The 16,834-nt window shown below is 51.4% G+C and overlaps 1 protein-coding gene across 7 annotated transcripts in view; it reads right to left on the bottom strand.

Moving 5' to 3' along the window:
• Positions 1-860: 860 nt before the first annotated feature.
• USO1 (USO1 vesicle transport factor) overlaps positions 861-16,834 on the bottom strand; it is a 32,803-nt gene continuing 16,829 nt past the window's right edge. For 3 of the 7 annotated variants that reach the window (XM_064149657.1, XM_064149659.1, XM_064149663.1), the window contains 14 exons: positions 16,534-16,688; positions 16,132-16,343; positions 15,334-15,354; positions 11,884-11,994; positions 10,955-11,073; positions 10,410-10,591; positions 10,089-10,210; positions 8,821-8,959; positions 7,278-7,441; positions 6,758-6,847; positions 5,213-5,293; positions 4,213-4,308; positions 2,840-3,055; positions 861-1,790 (listed from right to left, as the gene is read on the bottom strand). In XM_064149657.1, the coding sequence (XP_064005727.1) occupies positions 1,713-1,790; positions 2,840-3,055; positions 4,213-4,308; positions 5,213-5,293; positions 6,758-6,847; positions 7,278-7,441; positions 8,821-8,959; positions 10,089-10,210; positions 10,410-10,591; positions 10,955-11,073; positions 11,884-11,994; positions 15,334-15,354; positions 16,132-16,343; positions 16,534-16,688 (1,786 nt within the window). In that variant the 3' untranslated portion in view covers positions 861-1,712. The remainder of the gene's footprint in view (positions 1,791-2,839; positions 3,056-4,212; positions 4,309-5,212; positions 5,294-6,757; positions 6,848-7,277; positions 7,442-8,820; positions 8,960-10,088; positions 10,211-10,409; positions 10,592-10,954; positions 11,074-11,883; positions 11,995-15,333; positions 15,355-16,131; positions 16,344-16,533; positions 16,689-16,834) is intronic. The other 4 variants (XM_064149658.1, XM_064149660.1, XM_064149661.1 and 1 more) reach the window with 4 other exon arrangements.

Raw genomic sequence — 16,834 nt, 5'->3', positions numbered from 1 at the left:
CACTATCCCTGCTCCACCACCACTCTGTCCAAATCACTCTGCAAAGTTAAGGGGAGAGACTTAGACTAAGTAGGCAGCTGGGGGCTGCATTCGTGTAGTGTTTGTGAGGAGGCTTTGCAAACAGGAAAGCTGTCAGCTCTCTTAGAGCTTGTTCCCATCACTGAACAAGCACTGCCTCAGAATAAAAGCTCTCCTGCCCCTAAACCTCTGTGCAGCTCTTGCTGGGTAAGTAAACATGGCACAGCCACCTAGAAAAGCTTTCTGGGGCTCCGTGCTCCTTCTCTCCCTCTTGAGAAGAGGTGGGCAGGCAGCACCAGCAAGCTGGATGCTCACAGCTCCTCCTTCAGCAGAAGTTCCACTGAAGGAGGAAACCAGGCCTTGCTGTATGGCAGTAAGGCCCTCATGGCCACAAAGTACTGCAGCTCATCTTCTAGGATTGCATCTCATCCTTGCCCTTCCCCCGCTACTGCAAAAATATCTGCCCAAGCATGGAGCACAACTCCAGAGCTTATTTTAACCTGAACTTGTTAGAAGGAGTGGTTGAACACAGAGGTGACTTTGAAGAAGTCTTTCTTTCCCTGCTGTTCCTCTGGTTATTTAAGAACAGTTTTGCTTTCAAAAGCAGCTCTCAGAAGTTTAGCAGCTGAAGGCAACGCTGTTAAAAACTGCACAACTTGCCCCAGCAGCTCTGTGATGAGAGCCCTAGTGCACGGTAGGGCACTGGGCACCCTGGACTGGGTTTAGACAGATTTATATGGGTATTAAAATGGACTTTCTTGAAGAGGAGAGTTCAGTCAATGAGTACCAAGTGGACACACCTCTTACCCACCAAATGAAAGTGATGCACTTAGTCTCTTCACTTCTTTCTTTTAAAAGGTTCTCTTTTATTCACTCATCAAGAGCCAATAAGTTATATAAATCACAGGAGTTTTCATTTCCTTACTGAAGTAGTCAGCAAATCTTTAACTTACTTTGATGCTGACTCAGTAGCATGAGAGATCTTCAGAAAAAAAGAAGCCCACAAAACCAGAGTGGATTGGTCTTTGTTTTCCCACAGACTCTCCTGAGAGCCACCAGCTCTCTTGTGCAGCCTTCCAGGACCCCTCTCCCACGTAGCGGTTCCGCCGCAGCCAGGTCAGGTGGCAAGGCACTCGGTGGCTGTGCAGGTCCAGGTGCACCTGGAGAACCAGCCCACGGGGCTGGCAGAGTGGCCACCACACACTGCAGCCACCCCAAGCCCTCACCTCACCACTGCTCTTCACAGGGAGCCACCAAGGAGACTGAAGCTGTGCGCTGAAGGCAGGGGCAGCAATGATTCCATCTGACAGGTGTTAAACCAAATACTTCTGTATTTAATTGTGTTAAACAGTTCCAGAAGGTTAAAACCAGAGATAAACACACAGACCTCCTGTCAGGGATAATGAACTGAGGCAGCCACATTGTCAATCCTTGAACTTTAAACAGTGTCTAAAGCAGCTTCTAAGTAAGAACAATTTGGGATACTCATGTAGAACCTAAAGAGTGATTTTGGTTTGCTTTACCTAGCGTGAAGGGGTTTCAAACACTTCAGCAGCTTGGAACTAGTCCCACAGTTACCATTTTCCCACCTGCCTCTCATCAGATGATGTTTTGCTTTGTATACCAAGAGTAGATTTTTTTTCCCCCCCCAATAACAATGCAATCTAGTTTTCATTGGGAGACACATCAGCTTTCTAGTCTTGCTCCTCTTCATCCCCATCCTCATCTTCGTCTCCTTGATCTCCAGATTCAATGTCATCATCATCTTCAACCTGAAATGAGGGAAGATTTGCTGTGAGGAGCAACATCCCTTGCTCTGATCCAGCCTTCTGAAGGGAAGCAGCTGCTGAGGAGTGAAGCTTAAAGCCAGCCTAAACCCATCATGTGTCAGTTAGTGCTGAGTCTTTACTCGGCTTGGCCAAGGGTGGCTGCCTGCTGGGGACCACAGCCTCTGCTCAGCGCTGTCTGCTCTGCCTCGTACCTTCCACTAAGGGATGAGGCACACATCCACCTGCAAAGGGTTCTTGAAACAAGCTGCCCAAAAAGGCCTTGAGCACTGCCCTGAGCTTGCAGTGTTGCTTCAGAAGAGGACTAAAGCTCTCTAGTTATCACTTGTGCTACCTGTGGAACAGTCTCTTTGCATTCACACACCCACCACCTGCTTTTTCTGCAGCTGGCAGAAGCTGTAGCAAGGCCAGGCCCATGGGCAGGCATCGTTGCAGACACACATTGTAGAATCAACCAGGTTGGAAGAGACCTCCAAGCTCAGCCAGGCCAACCTAGCACCCAGCCCTGGCCAATCAACCAGACCATGGCACTAAGTGCCTCAGCCAGGCTTGGCTTCAACACCTCCAGGGAGAGCGACTCCACCACCTCCCTGGGCAGCCCATTCCAATGCCAATCACTCTCTCTGACAACAACTTCCTCCTAACATCCAGCCTAGACCTCCCCCAGCACAACTTCACACTGTGTCCCCTTGTTCTGTTGCTGCTTGCCTGGCAGAAGAGACCAACTCCACCTGGCTACAGCCTCCCTTCAGGTAGTTGTAGACAGCAGCAAGGTCACCCTCACCCCTGAGCCTCCTCCAGGCTCCCTCAGCCTCTCCTCACAGGGCTGTGTTCCAAGCCCCTCACCAGCTTCTTTGGCAGGTTCTCCTCATAGGAGCTTGGCAGGTGCCTCTCAGAACCCCAGGCTGAATGCTTTCCAGGAGGCATCTCACCTTTTAGCAGTGGCTGCCCACAGAAGTTGAGACAGCAGCCCAGGCAGGGTCAGCAGCCTCCCCTCAGCCCCAGGGACCCACTGGAGCCATTGCTTTGCTTACCGGGAAACCCAAATCCTTCAGCTTGGTCTTGAGTGCCAGCAGCTTCTGATCTTGGTCAGCCAAAAGCACCAGCAGGTCATCCTGCTCCTTCTTTGATTCTGCAACCTCTTGCTGCAGTCTGCTTTTCTCATCTTGCAAGATAGCAACTGTGCTGCTGGATGAGTCCAGGTGCTGCTTTAGCACTTCTTTTTCCTCAGAGAGGGCTTTCACTTCGCTCTGGCCACAGGACAAACCCACACATTAGCCACAAGCACAGAACAGCTGAGGCCTTCTTTCCTACAAGAACCTTCCATGCACCACCTGCAACAGCTCCAACCCCACCAAGAGCCCTGTGACCTTGCTCCCACACACTTCCTCACCCAAATCCTCTTATTCCCAACCAGGAGTAAGACAGGTGGAAGTTTAACAGTGGCTGCCTTCCTCCCAGCCAAACTGGAGTGTAAAGCCAGTTCCTAACCACTTATTTAAAGGCAAGACAGGGCCTGCATTTCCTAAAAGAAAAAGGCAGGAGATGCATCCAGCTTCCCCTTGCATGGCCTGGAGCACTTCAGGTGCAGGGGAAACAAACCTCTTCCACCCAAAGCCTTTCCTACTGTAGAAGTCATAGAATCACAGAACATCAGGGGCTGGAGGGGACCTCCAAAGCTCACCCAGTCCAACCCCTCTGCCAGAGCAGGATAACCTAGAGCAGATCACACAGGAATTCATCCAGATGGTTCCTGAATACCTCCAGAGAGGGAGACTCCACCACCCCCCTGGGCAGCCTGTGCCAGTGCTCTGTCACCCTCACAGGGAAAAAAATCTTCCTCAAGTTCACATGGAACCTCCTATGCCTCAGCTTGCACCCACTGCCCCTTGTGCTGCCTCTGGGCACCACCCAGCAGAGCCTGGCTCCAGCCTCCTGGCACTCCCCCTGCACATACTTATTGACATAAATGTGGTCACCCCTTAGTCTCCTCCTCTCCAAGCTGCTCATCCCCAGCTCCCTCAGGCTCTCCTCACAAGGAAGATGTTCAACTTCCTTCATCATTTTTGTGGCTTTGTGCTGGACTCTCTCAGGCAGCTCCCTTAGGTCCTTTTTGAGCTGGGGGGGAGGGGGGGAGGAGCAGAACTGGACACAACACTCCAAATGAGGCCTCACCAGGGCAGAGCAGAGGGGAAGGAGAACCTCCCTCGACCTAACCACAGCCCTTCTAATACACCCCAGAATGGTACTGGCCTTCCTGGCCACAAGAGCACACTGCTGGCTCATGGCCACCCTTCCATCCACCATGAGTCCCACGTCCTTCTCATCACTGCTCTCCAGCAGGTCAGTCCTCCTAACTGAAGGCTGAGGATCAAGTGTCTTGGTGTGATGTCCACCCGCTACCAACCTTCAGTTCTTTTATTTCTTGCTGAAGTCTCCCCTCCAGATCCGAGCTGTTTGCTGCTGTTGCACCATCTCCTAACACAGGATCCGCAGCTGCCTTCTGGGAACAGGAAATTCCACATCAGAGCACTGAATGCTTCCATCCAAAGACAGCAAGCTGAGACCTTACCCAGTCAGCCCTGGAATGTCAAACCCAGTTTTCTTCTTGCAGCATAGCCAAGGTGCAGCAGTTCCCTGCATCCTGTGCTGGAAGGTATCAGGAAGCATATCTGTGCTTCCCGGGGTCTCAATAAACAGGGTGCACACAAACCCATAGGAATGGCTCTCTAAAAGGCTGATAAGTTTTTGATAGGCAGATTCTGGGCAGAGACCAGAACCCTCTTAAGTGTCAATGATGTCATCTTTCCCAGCTAAATATCCCCATCTTTGTACATGACTACTGAAAACAGCAAGACTTTAGTCTCAGCCAGCCCTGCCCACAGTTATTACCTCCAAAATGGAGCAGCTGGCTCAGCTAAAACTGCAGCCTGGCATGAATTCAGGACAATTGCTTCCCCAGTTACAAAACCACCCTTAGGCAAAGCTCTAGGGAAGGCAGGCAGTCTGGAGGGTGGCACTGAGGTGGCCTGAAAGCCGGTGGCAGCATGCAGCACTTGAATGTGCACACGGGGCCAACACTGCAGTGGCATCTGCCTTCAGAGCAGTTGAGCCTTGATAGTGGCAGAAGCCTTCCCCTCAGGTGATCTGTGCATCAAACACCTGAGGTTTCCCCACTCCAGTCTCTCCTGCAATAGCAAATTAAGTGTTGGTGGTTCCCTCTTTCCTTGGGAAGTGTTTTCCTAGTTAACATTTAAGTCTGCTGGAATCCCTTATCAGGGTATGTTCTTAGAACAAGCTTGGGTTAGGACAACAGCTACAGACAGCAGAGGCAGGAAGTGAAGTCTTACAGGTTTAGTCCCCAGGGAGAAAACAAGAGAAACTTTTTCACTGGTACCATTACTTACTTGTAGCTTTTGGTTCTCCAGCTGAAGCTTAGAGATTTCTGCAGCCTGTAGCTGTATCTGACTCCTGAGCACTTCTAATTCCTGCAGGACACAAAGACAAAACATACTTCAATTAATTCAGTAGAGGAAAGTTGTTATTCACATCACATTTTTCTTACTTTCTACCAGAGGAACTGCTTCCTACTGAGAAGAAAGCTGCAGCTCCCTCCAGGAGAGCCCAGCACCTGTTTCTCTAAAGACAAAGCTAGTCAGCAACAGGCATTTCCACCCTGCTCTTACAAACACTCTCCTGTGCCAGCCAAGGCTCAGTAGTCAGGGATCTAAAGGTATCACAGTATCATCAAGGTTGGAAGAGACCTCATAGATCATTGAGTCCAACCCTTTACCACAGAGCTCAAGGCCAGACCATGGCACCAAGTGCCACATCCAATCCTGCCTTGAACAGCTCCAGGGACAGCGACTCCACCACCTCCCCAGGCAGCCCATTCCAGTGTCCAATGACTCTCTCAGTGAAGAACTTTCTCCTCACCTCCAGCCTAAATTTCTCCTGGCACAGCCTGAGGCTGTGTCCTCTTGTTCTGGCGCTGGCCACCTGAGAGAAGAGAGCAACCTCCTCCTGGCCACAACCACCCCTCAGGTAGTTGTAGACAGCAATAAGGTCACCCCTGAGCCTCCTCTTCTCCAGGCTAACCAATCCCAGCTCCCTCAGCCTCTCCTCGTAGGGCTGTGCTCAAGGCCTCTCCCCAGCCTCGTCGCCCTTCTCTGGACACGCTCAAGCATCTCAATGTCCCTCCTAAACTGGGGGGCCCAGAACTGAACACAGCACTCAAGGTGTGGTCTAACCAGTGCAGAGTACAGGGGCAGAATGACCTCCCTGCTCCTGCTGACCACACCATTCCTGATGCAGGCCAGGATGCCACTGGCTCTCTTGGCCACCTGGGCACACTGCTGGCTCATGTTCAGGTGGGTATCAATCAGCACCCCCAGATGCCTCTCTGTCTGGCTGCTCTCCAGCCACTCCGACCCCAGCCTGTATCTCTGCATGGGGTTGTTGTGGCCAAAGTGCAGCACCCAGCACTTGGAGCTTGTTTCACACCACAGCACTCCAACAGCATCCTCCACACACTTCCATCCTTGGTGCAGAAGCCCTTTTTTTATGACTTGCCAAGGCACTCTGAGCTCTCTGATCACAGGCACTCTGCTAGCTGCTTTCTGCAACTGCTACCTTCAAGTATAGGACCTGCAGATACTTTGTGCTTCCTGTGTGCTGTACATTTCATGTCTGGAAGCTTTCATATCAACATTTAAAGCTGTGTTTTGCAATGGGTAACCAGACTTTGTGGGTCTGAAAAGCCAGCTGCAGTCTCTGTTTTGCTTGGCAAAACTAACAGATAAAATTTTGGATGCATAACCCAGATGCTCTTCATGTGAGGGTACACCACTAAAAACCCCAACAGGCTCAGCAATCTATGCTCCTTCCTGCCAGAGCTCTTTTCCCACTCCCAGCTACCACTCTTCAGCTTTGCTGAAGTACCACAAGCTCACCTTCTGCAGTTCATCATTGTGCTCCAAGCCACCAGATTTGCTGGTTTGTGAAGACTGCTCTGCTGTTCCCATTTCTAGCTGTGGGGACTTCTGTAAGAGCAACAAGAAAAATCAGAGCCAGCCAGACTAAAAAGCACAAGGCAAACAAACCCCTGTGCTTGCATGACCAAAGCTGCCAACAGAGAGGGTGCAGAACAGGTTAAAACATGCACATCATAAAGCTCTCATTGCTGGATGGGCTCCTCTAGAGTGGATGCAGAAAGCATCTCACCAGTGCACAGCACAATGGAAACCACCATAAATGTGTCTTGGACATTACCCCCTCCTGAGGGAGCCATCTAGAACTACTTTTTTTCCTACCCATAATATACTGAAGAAAACTCCAGTGATTGTATAGCTGCACAAAGTCCTCCTGGGGACAGTGTGAAGCAGAAGAAGCCCTGCTGAAGCCACCTCCCACTGTGTTTCCCATTGTCAGCATGCAGCCAGTTGTGGTCTGCTGTGCTGAGACAGCACCTACCAGATTTTCACTCATAGACTCCCGTTCCCTTAACTGCCCCTGCAGCACTTCATGCTTGGTTTTCCATTCTTCCAACTCCTCTTTCAATCTGCTCACTTCTTCTGTCTGAAAGCCATTTACCTGGAAGGCATCACCATGGGAGTTGTGGTGCTGAGTGTCCTTTCCTAAAAGACAATTCGTAACAGAGGTCACAAACACCAACTTTGTTTTGCAGCTAGATTCAAACACACTCAATTATTAAGAGTCACAGAATCAAGCAGGTTGGAAGAGACCTCCAAGATCATCCAGGCCAACCTAGCACCCAGCCCTGGCCAATCAACCAGACCATGGCACTGAGTGCCTCATCCAGGCTCTGCTTCAGCACCTCTGGGGATGGCAACTCCACCACCTCTCCCTGGGCAGCCCATTCCAATGCCAATCACTCTCTCTGACAACAACTTCCTCCTAACATCTAGCCTAGACCTGCCCTGCCACAGCTTGAGACTCTGACCCCTTGTTCTGTTGCTGCTTGCCTGGCAGAAGAGACCAACCCCACCTGGCTACAGCCTCCCTTCAGGTAGTTGTAGACAGCAATGAGCTCTGCCCTGAGCCTCCTCTTCTGCAGGCTGCACACCCCCAGCTCCCTCAGCCTCTCCTCACAGGGCTCTGCTCCAGGCCCCTCACCAGCTTTGTCGCCCTCCTGTGGACACCTTCCAGCACTGCAACATCTCTCTTGAATTGAGGAGCCCAGAACTGGACACAGCACTCAAGGTGTGGCCTGAGCAGTGCTGAGTACAGGGGAATAACCTCCCTTGTCCTGCTGCCCACACTGTTCCTGATACAAGCTAGGAAGCTGTTGGCTCTCTTGGCCGCCTGAGCACACTGCTGGCTCACAGGGCAGCAGAAGCCATTCTAACTCAGGAAACAAAGCAGAGGATTTAGAATTCTCTGTCAAGAGCGGAATCAAAAGCTCTGACTTGCCACTCTTCCCAGGGTGTATTTGCGACTGCTGCTGTGTGCTGTCTCACTCACTTCATCCAAAGTGAGTTCCCAATTAAATCCATGTAGGAAGGAGAAGTGTTTCCTCCAGTAATTTTAGTCCTGGGCAATCCTGAAGACAGCACTACTGCATCCAGCATCTCTCTAGTGACAGCAGTAGGCCCCATCTTGTACAGCTCTGCCCCAAGTTCTGCTTTCATTCACAGACCCCAGCTTCAGCACACCCCATGGCTCATCTCTTTTTCTGCTGAGTCTGAACAGCAGCAGCAGTAGTTTGGACTGACTTGAAAGTGTAGAGAGCCTCCACCAGCAGCTCGCAGGCACCCTGCTTCAGCTCCTCCCCTCCCCAGGCACATCTGCAGCAAAGCAGCTTGAACAAAACGCACATCAGATGGAGAAAAGTGCAGCTTATCTCTGTGGGAGACTCCCAGGTGGCACAGGACACAGAGCAGCAGGCCTGAGGAGGCAGAAGGCTGCCTGCTGGACCTGCTCTGCAGCACTTGCTGTGAAGCACAGCAGAGCTTTGCACTAGCCAGGGGACTTGGCTGCTCTTCCTGAAGCCTACCTAGCTGCACTTTAAGGAGATTGTACTGGTCCTTGTGCTGCTGGATCTGTGACACTTGCTGTGTAACTGTTGCTTGGAGCTGTTCATTCTGAGATGTTAAAGTGTTAACTCGTTGCTTTAATTCTTCAAGCTCCTGGTCCTGTGGAAGCAAAAGAGGCACTTGGAATAACAGCATAACAGCACTGAGGGAGGCAGAGAAAACAGCAAAACCTCAGCTCCAGCAGTATATGGCTCTGTACAAGGGACACTGAGAGCAGAGTCTCACAGGTCTAGGGAGTTATTCCTGGCAGGAAAGCCTGGGAGAGACAGATGCCCCTCACCAGGCCAATGCCTTCCCAAGCTTTTGGAATCCTCCAGCATCTCTACACCAGGAAAAAGGAAACATATGGAACCTGATGGCTGTCATTTTTCTCCATCACACTGAAGCCTGCAGGCATGTGTTTTGCCTCAAGAGTCATTACAAGCCTGTTAATGGCAGTCACCACATGTTCTGTGAAGTCTCACTGGTGCTTCACCACTGTCCCTTCATCCCATGTCACAGAATCAAAGAGGCTGAAGAGACCTCCAAGTTCATCCAGCCCAACCTAGCACCCAGCCCTGGCCAGTCAACCAGACCATGGCACTAAGTGCCTCAGCCAGGCTTGGCTTCAACACCTCCAGGGACAGAGACTCCACCACCTCCCTGGGCAGCCCATTCCAATGCCAATCACTCTCTCTGCCAACAACTTCCTCTTCACATCCAGCCCATACCTCCCCCAGCACAACTTCACACTGTGTCCCCTTGTTCTGTTGCTGCTTGACTGGCAGAAGAGCCCAACTCCACCTGGCTACAGCCTCCCTTCAGGTAGTTGTAGACAGCAATGAGGTCTGCCCTGAGCCTCCTCTTCTGCAGGCTGCACACCTCCAGCTCCCTCAGCCACTCCTCACAGGGCTGTGCTCCAGGCCCCTCACCAGCTTCATCACTCTTCTCTGGACACCTTCCAGCACCTCAACATCTCTCTTGAATTGAGGAGCCCAGAACTGGACACAGTAGATGGACACTGGACATGTGTCCATCCCAGATCCCTGACCTACAGTAAACCACACCAGTATTCTAAACACCAACATTCAGGAGAACCCACACTTGCCTTAAGTGTTTTGAGAAGTGCCTCTGCATTGCCAGATCCCTTGTTATCCATTTTGGAACAGTGGGAAAACTGCACTGTGGTGCTCCTGAAAGCAGGGCCACCAACTTCTGGAGGTACATGCACAGTGTGGCTGTTCCTTACCTGCTCTCTAATGACTTTCTTGTAGTGAGTCACGATGCTGTCGTGCTGTTCCAATGTCTTCTTGACCTCCTCCTCCTTTTTATCCTCCTCACTGGACTTGTAAATAGCTTTACTTATGACACCTGACAGAAACAGTTTGTGAGCTACAGCCCAGTTCATCTTTTTATGTCCTCAAAACAGTTTAATTGAGCTCATGGCATTAGAAACTCAGTCTGCACTGCTGTTAGTGTAACATCCCTCAGAACACTCCATCCAGAACCATCACACTGCACACCCAGCAGCTCATCACAAGCCCTGCAGAGAGGACAGTTAGCATCTCACCTTCCAGCTCCTTTACAAGCTTGGTAAATTCATGGTCAAACATCATGTGGTCTGGGCTAGAAAAGCTAGGCTGTGGCTTCTGAGCAGCTCTGGAATACAGTTCATGTTTGCTAATGAAACCAAGCTTCTCAATGAAGTTCTCCCTGCCAATCCTCTTCTCAATCAGCTGCTTCAGCTTCTCTCTGCAAAAGGACAAATCACAGTGTGACACTTGGCCAAGACCGAGCCCGTTCTCCCCTCAAGCTGGCTCTTTGCACTTACAACTCTGATTATCTGGCTCCAGTCTTAACTGCATTAGGTGCTCTGCATTACAGAGGCAGTTTTTCAGCTGCCATTCGCATCTCTTCCCAACCCAAGAGCACACAGGGCAGGAGGAGCTATGCAGAACTAGAGCTGGCTCACGTAGTCTTCATTCCGTAAGGAACATACATAGAGAACATTCAATGCCTCAGTTAGCAGACTCTTGAGCCATCATCAGCCCCCCACAGAACCCTCCCTGCAGTCTCTCGAGCCTGTCCCATGCCCCTTTCCCACATCATACTCACTTCCTGTAGTTTTCAAGGGAGTTGTCATTGTAGTAGATGGAGATGCCAAGCAGCAGTGCACAGAGGCCTTGGACGAGCTGCTCCTCCTCTCCGAGGTTTTCAGCTATCTGCCCCGTGAGCTGGAGCTCTTGTTAAGGCTGAGGTACTTCAGAAGCACAACACATGTAACATTCTCCCCCCTCTCTACAAATTCCCACTTGGCAGTGACTTACTCATGCAAAACCACTCGATTAGGAAGCAGATGAAATAATGATGAAACCCTCACAAAGCTATCTCTGGTTTTGAGGGACTTGAGTAATCTGTGGTTCCCCTGCAATCTCTCCCCTCAGTAACTTCATGCTGAACCCAAGAGATTTAGTTGTTCCAACACAGTTTAGATAAGGTGACAGTTTTAGTCTTAAGTTAGAGTTCTTCCTGAAAGGCAGGGACAGCAATAAATAGGAAGCCTCCTTCCTTCCTCTAGGGTACAAGCCAAGGCACACTAAAAATACCACGGGGCTTGTCAGAATGAGGAATGCACTTGGCTGGCAGAATGAGGAAGCCTTCCACTGTACTCTAACTAAACACACATCTTATGGACAGCTCAGCATCCACAGGGCACTGACTGCAAAGAAATCCCTGACAGTGAGGATGGGGAGACACTGGCACAGGTTGCCCAGGGAGGCTGCGGATGCACCCTCCCTGGAGGTGTTTGAGGCCAGGCTGGATGAGGCCTTGAGCAACCTGGGCTGGTGGGAGGTGTCCCTGCCTATGGCAGGGGGTTGGAATTGGATGAGCTTGAAGGTCCCTTCCAATCCAAGCCAGTCTGCCAATCTCTGAGCAAAATGCTAGCTGTTGCTCCTGCCCCAGGAGGTGTCTTGCAGTGTGATCTACATCAACACTCCACACAAGTAACCTCAGGGTTTACTCTGCAAGCAGGTGAAGGATACAAAGGGAATATTGGCTGTGTTGTGGAGGAAGTGGGTGACAGCAATTGAGCAGTTGCTTAGCCAAGTGCAGAGCAACATCAGCAGTCCAACCCTGGTCTGGACTTTGCTGCCCTGGAAAGAGTAAACCCCCCCCAAGCAGTTATCTTTCTGCAGTGGAAGACTAAAACACCCCCAGCAGCTGTTCTCCATTGCAGGCTCACACACTTTTGTCTCCTCATCAGAAGAACAAGAAGCACATCTTTCAGGAGCCCCACCCGTTAGTTACACAGCACACAGCTTTAGTGCTTTGGTGACACAAAAATTAAACCCAGCCTGAACCATCCCCAGAGCAAAACAAGCAGCACAGGTGTGACCCTGCAGAGTGACACCACTGCGCCATCCCATCCCGCCACAAAGCCACACCACTGTAACATCCTAACTCATGAATACAGGCTATGAGAGTTGGGGCTCTGCAGCCTGGAGAGGAGAAGGCTTCCAGGAGACCTTGGAGTGGCCTTCCAGTATCTGAAGAGGGCTATAGGAGGGCTGGAGAGGGACTATTGACAAGGTCTTGTAACGACAGGACGAGAAGGAATGGGTTTAAACTGGCAGAGGGGAGATTTAAACTGGATTGTAGGAAGAAGTTCTATCCAGTGAGGGTGGTGAGACACTGGCACAGGTTGCCTAGGGAGGTTGTGGAGCACAGAATCACCCAATGTGATCTTTGATCACATTGGGTGATTCTGTGCTCCACAACCTCCCTGGAGGTGTTCAGGGCCAGGTTGGATGAGGCCTTGAGCGACCTGTTGTAGTGGGAGGTGTCCCTGCCTACGGCAGGGGGGTGGAACTGGCTGAGCTTTGAGGTCCCTTCCAACCTAAACCATTCCATGATTCTACACTGCAAGAGAGCTCAAGAAGTGCTGGCATGGACACTGAGCCATCCAGGATGTGTTTTACCTGCAGCATTAGATGAAGATTGGTTTCTTTCTGGAACTGGATGATCTTTGAGGTCTCTTCCAAACTAAACCATTCTATGATTAGTGCTGCATTTCTAATGAATGCTAGGGTGAGATAAAGAACCACACAAACAACTACCTGTTCAGAAGGCAAGAAGTGTAATTTAAGTGTAGTGAGGACTGCCTGGGAGGAGAGATGCACCACCAAGCCTTGCCCTGCTGAGTACAAAGTGCCAAGAAGCACAGTACAGGAGTGGCTCTGGGTTCAGCCAGTGTGTCCACTCACCCTGCAAGGGGAATGCTACCTGCACTATTTTTGCTAAGGAGGGAAAATGACCTTTCACCTTCAAACTGACTCTCTTCTCAATTCTGCTCCCCTTGTCTCTGCTGCAGGCACTGTGTGTGGACACAGCAGCGCTACGACCGGCATCTCTTCCAACAGTCAACCTTCAGAAGGCAACCAAGAGAAATCCTCCCCGCATGGAAAGCTGAGCTTCACACAAGCACCTAAGAAACTGGGTAAAGTAACTAGAAGCTACAGCCAAGTCACAAAGGCAAGATGAGGCACAGAGAACTGCTGGGAGACCTTCAAAAGGGGAGGAAGAAAATACACTGGAACAAGTGGTTACAGGGAAGAGACAGTGGCAAAACAGTGAAGCCCTCCTCAACAGTGCCTGCAGGAGACACTGAACTGCTAGCCCCTGTGCTTTAGGGCTGAAGGCAGTGTGGGGCTTAGCGTGGCTGAGCATTAGAGGATCCCCAGGGGTCTGTGACTAAGCCAGTCTGCTCAGCAGAACAGCCAATGAGCAGCAGCCTGGCAAGAAGATCTTCTCTAGTAGGCCTCCAGCTACCCAACTGCCGCTGCAGACCACAAGACAGACAGGAGTTGAGTCTAACAACTCTGGGAGGAAACAGCAAGCTGTGCAGAGCCTGGCTTCCAAGGCTTCCTTCTGAGGTGCTGCATCACCAACACTGAGATCAAACCACCTCCTTAAAGCAGAACACCGAGCACAGCTAGCCAGGCTGCGACAGCCACCCCGAATGCTGCACACACAAAAGGCAGCATCTGGCTCTTGTTCACCATCATCCCTTCCAGAGGCCCAAGTGAAATGTGGGCACAGCAGAGCACTCAGCACCTGCCTGTTGTGTTGCACGGTGAGTACTACAAGCTCAAGCCTTTACTCCAGGTGTGTCTCCAGCCTGGCTGTGACCCTGGCTCTCTGCTCTGTTAGCACACATCACCTTCCTCACTGCTCCCCTTCTAGCTGAAGGCCACAGCTGCTTTCCACTGACCTAGACCTCACTGAGAGTTGCCCAGTGCCCACCATACTCTGCTCTCCTCTTGCTCTCTCTGTTCCTCTGAACTGGCTCATGTAGCTTTCAACATCAGCACCATGCACTCCCCTCACCCTGCACTCTCAGCAGTCCATGACCTCCCTGCAGCACACCACTGCCATATCTCTGCTCCTCAGGTGACATCTTTCTGAGCCTAATGACACGTTTCAGACAGTCACTGGCACATAGTGGGGTTAGCCACAAAGGCAAGAGAGGATGTGCAGGGAGCTGGCTCTGACTGTCCCAACACTATCAGCCAGCTCACACGCACCAGGGATGACCTCTGGTGCTGGCAGCCTTGCCCATTGGCACATCCTCAGCTTCTTAAGACAACATTGGCACAAGAGTCATGCTTGCAGCACACATCTGCTGGAAGCAGGCACAAACCACATCTGTCCTCAGGCACTGCCTGCTCTTCTGAGCTCAGAGGAACCTGCTCTGTCTCAGGATTTCCACTCAGCCCAGAACACCCACTCTGGCAAAACAGCACAGCTATTTGGTAGTACCTACTGTGAGAGATGGCAGCTCTCCATGGCTGCTGTGCTACAGCTCAGGGCTGCCAAGGGCACAACCCCTTCAGGACAGCTGTGACCAAGGTGGTAAATAAAACAGAAATCCCACAGCAGCCATATTGCAGGATTGGGTTTTTTTTCTGCCCCAGATAACCAGCTGAGGGCTTTAAGTAGCAGCCTGAAGGTCATACAGCTCACTCCAGGGATTGTTTGCTAGTAACAAGATCCCTGCTAGACACAACTAGCAGCTCCAAGGTTAAAACCCCTGGTAAGTAGAAGGCACAAGAAGGCCAGGAGGCAGGTGAAACAGCTGGGGGCAGTGTAGCAGTCAGGAAATCAGCACCATGTTCCCATTTGAGATTGTACCAGCTGCTGGCTGCAGGCCAGTCAGAAAACAGCACTTGTACCAGTTCCCACGTTTCTAACAGGAAGAGCTATCTGTTAGGTGGAAGAACCTCCCCACTGACAAGAAAGCACCCATGCTACCCACAACCTTCATCCCAGAGTTTTGTGGAGCACCCCCAGAGAACGCCCTGCAGACACAGAGCAAGCTTGGTTACGCTAGGAGAATCCCCAGACCCCACTGCCACACGAAGCTGTGAGTGGAAACACGTCAAAAGCAGTTAAAGACCCCAGGAGGTGCCAAAGCTGTGCCAGTCGGTACGTACCCGTCTGTCGATCTTATCCCCCTGCAAGTTACACACACATTACTGCACAGCCCTGCAGGGCAGCACATTGCAGACACAGCCCCCCCACACTTGCAGTCCCTTCAGGCAGTTTTTCCTGGCTCCAGTTTACCTCAGACAAAAGTGATGGGAAAAGGGTAGGGAGTGCTGAGTGCAGAGCAGATAAAGGCAGGTGAATTCATCCCAAATTCCAGCACTCTGCCATAACTGCAGGAAAGGCTGATGGCTGCCAGAATTTAACACTTGAGGAAAGCATAACAGAGGGCATGGCAAAAGGAAGTGTAGGCCTAGGAGGTGAACTCCACTCATTTGCCATTTGCAAAGCCAAACATTTACAGGTCGTGGTTGGACAAGCTCTTGGCCTTGACCAGCAAACCCAGCAACCATCTCTACACAAGAGCCTGGTATCCTCAGGACATCTCCAGTTAGCAGTTGCAGGTTAAAAGCCAACCAGGCAGCACTTCAGCAACAAAATGTGCCTGTGGGTGCTGCCAGCTTGCCTTGTCTTTTAAACCAAGTTTAAGGTCTAGATGCTTTAGGGCCTTCTGCCTGCTGAGCGCAGACACCACCGAGCAGCAGTCACCGCTGCAAGCCAGGTTTGCTGCTCTCCTGCCCTCGCAGCACACAGTGCTTCAAGTGAGGCATAAAACCAGTCTGCAAGGCAGGGCACCTTCTTTCTGGTTAGGTGTGCAGCCATGTCCTCCAGCAGTGCCCCTCCACGGGGCAGCAGTGCCCTTGCAGCCCCAGTTTCCTCCCGAGCAGGCTGGGTGGGAGCCGTACCTGCGAGAGGATGTTGGTGCACTGCTGCAGCAGCGACACCGGTGGGTTGCCAATGCTGGTTGCCAGCTGAACCCTCAGGAGCTGTTCCTTCAGAGAGGCATTCTCCTGCAAGGCATGGGCCAGGGCCACAGCAGCACACCAGTTGGACAGAGAGTCTGTGGAGAAGAGGCCCCCGCAGAGCAGCTGGCCAGCTGAGACCGAGTTACCTGTAGCTACCGAAACAGCCAAGAGGTACAAGTGAGATTAGAACAGGCCATGACAACATTAAAAGACATCAAAACCCACTTAAAGCTCAGAGAAATTAAACCAGTGGCATTTGAGAGAAATGCTAAGCAAGACCCTGCTTGGGTCAGACACTTGATGACAGCTGCTGCACGAAGCGGCGGCGCCAGCCTTGCCTACCATCGATGGTGGAGGGCAGCAGCGTGGAGACAATCTCCCCCTGGCCCTTCTGGTTTTTGTACAGAAAGCACTGGAAGCAATAGAGGACAGCACAGCGTAGCACAAAAGGCTGCCTCTCATTCACCATGGACATCAGAAGCACCACAATGGCAGGCCTGTTGGGAAAGGAAAGAGGGAAAACGTTAGGATGAGGCCTTGAAGGAAGACAACCACAGATACACAACACAGAGTGCAAAGAGTTTTGCCTACCCCATCTATCACCACTTCCAACATCTAAGCACAGCCTCTGGTCTTCATACAC

Source organism: Pogoniulus pusillus, chromosome 10, assembly GCF_015220805.1.
Source record: "Pogoniulus pusillus isolate bPogPus1 chromosome 10, bPogPus1.pri, whole genome shotgun sequence".
NCBI lineage: Eukaryota > Metazoa > Chordata > Aves > Piciformes > Lybiidae > Pogoniulus > Pogoniulus pusillus.
The sequence above is the reverse complement of the archived record's forward strand: the minus strand, read 5'-3'. Positions and strand labels throughout refer to the sequence as shown.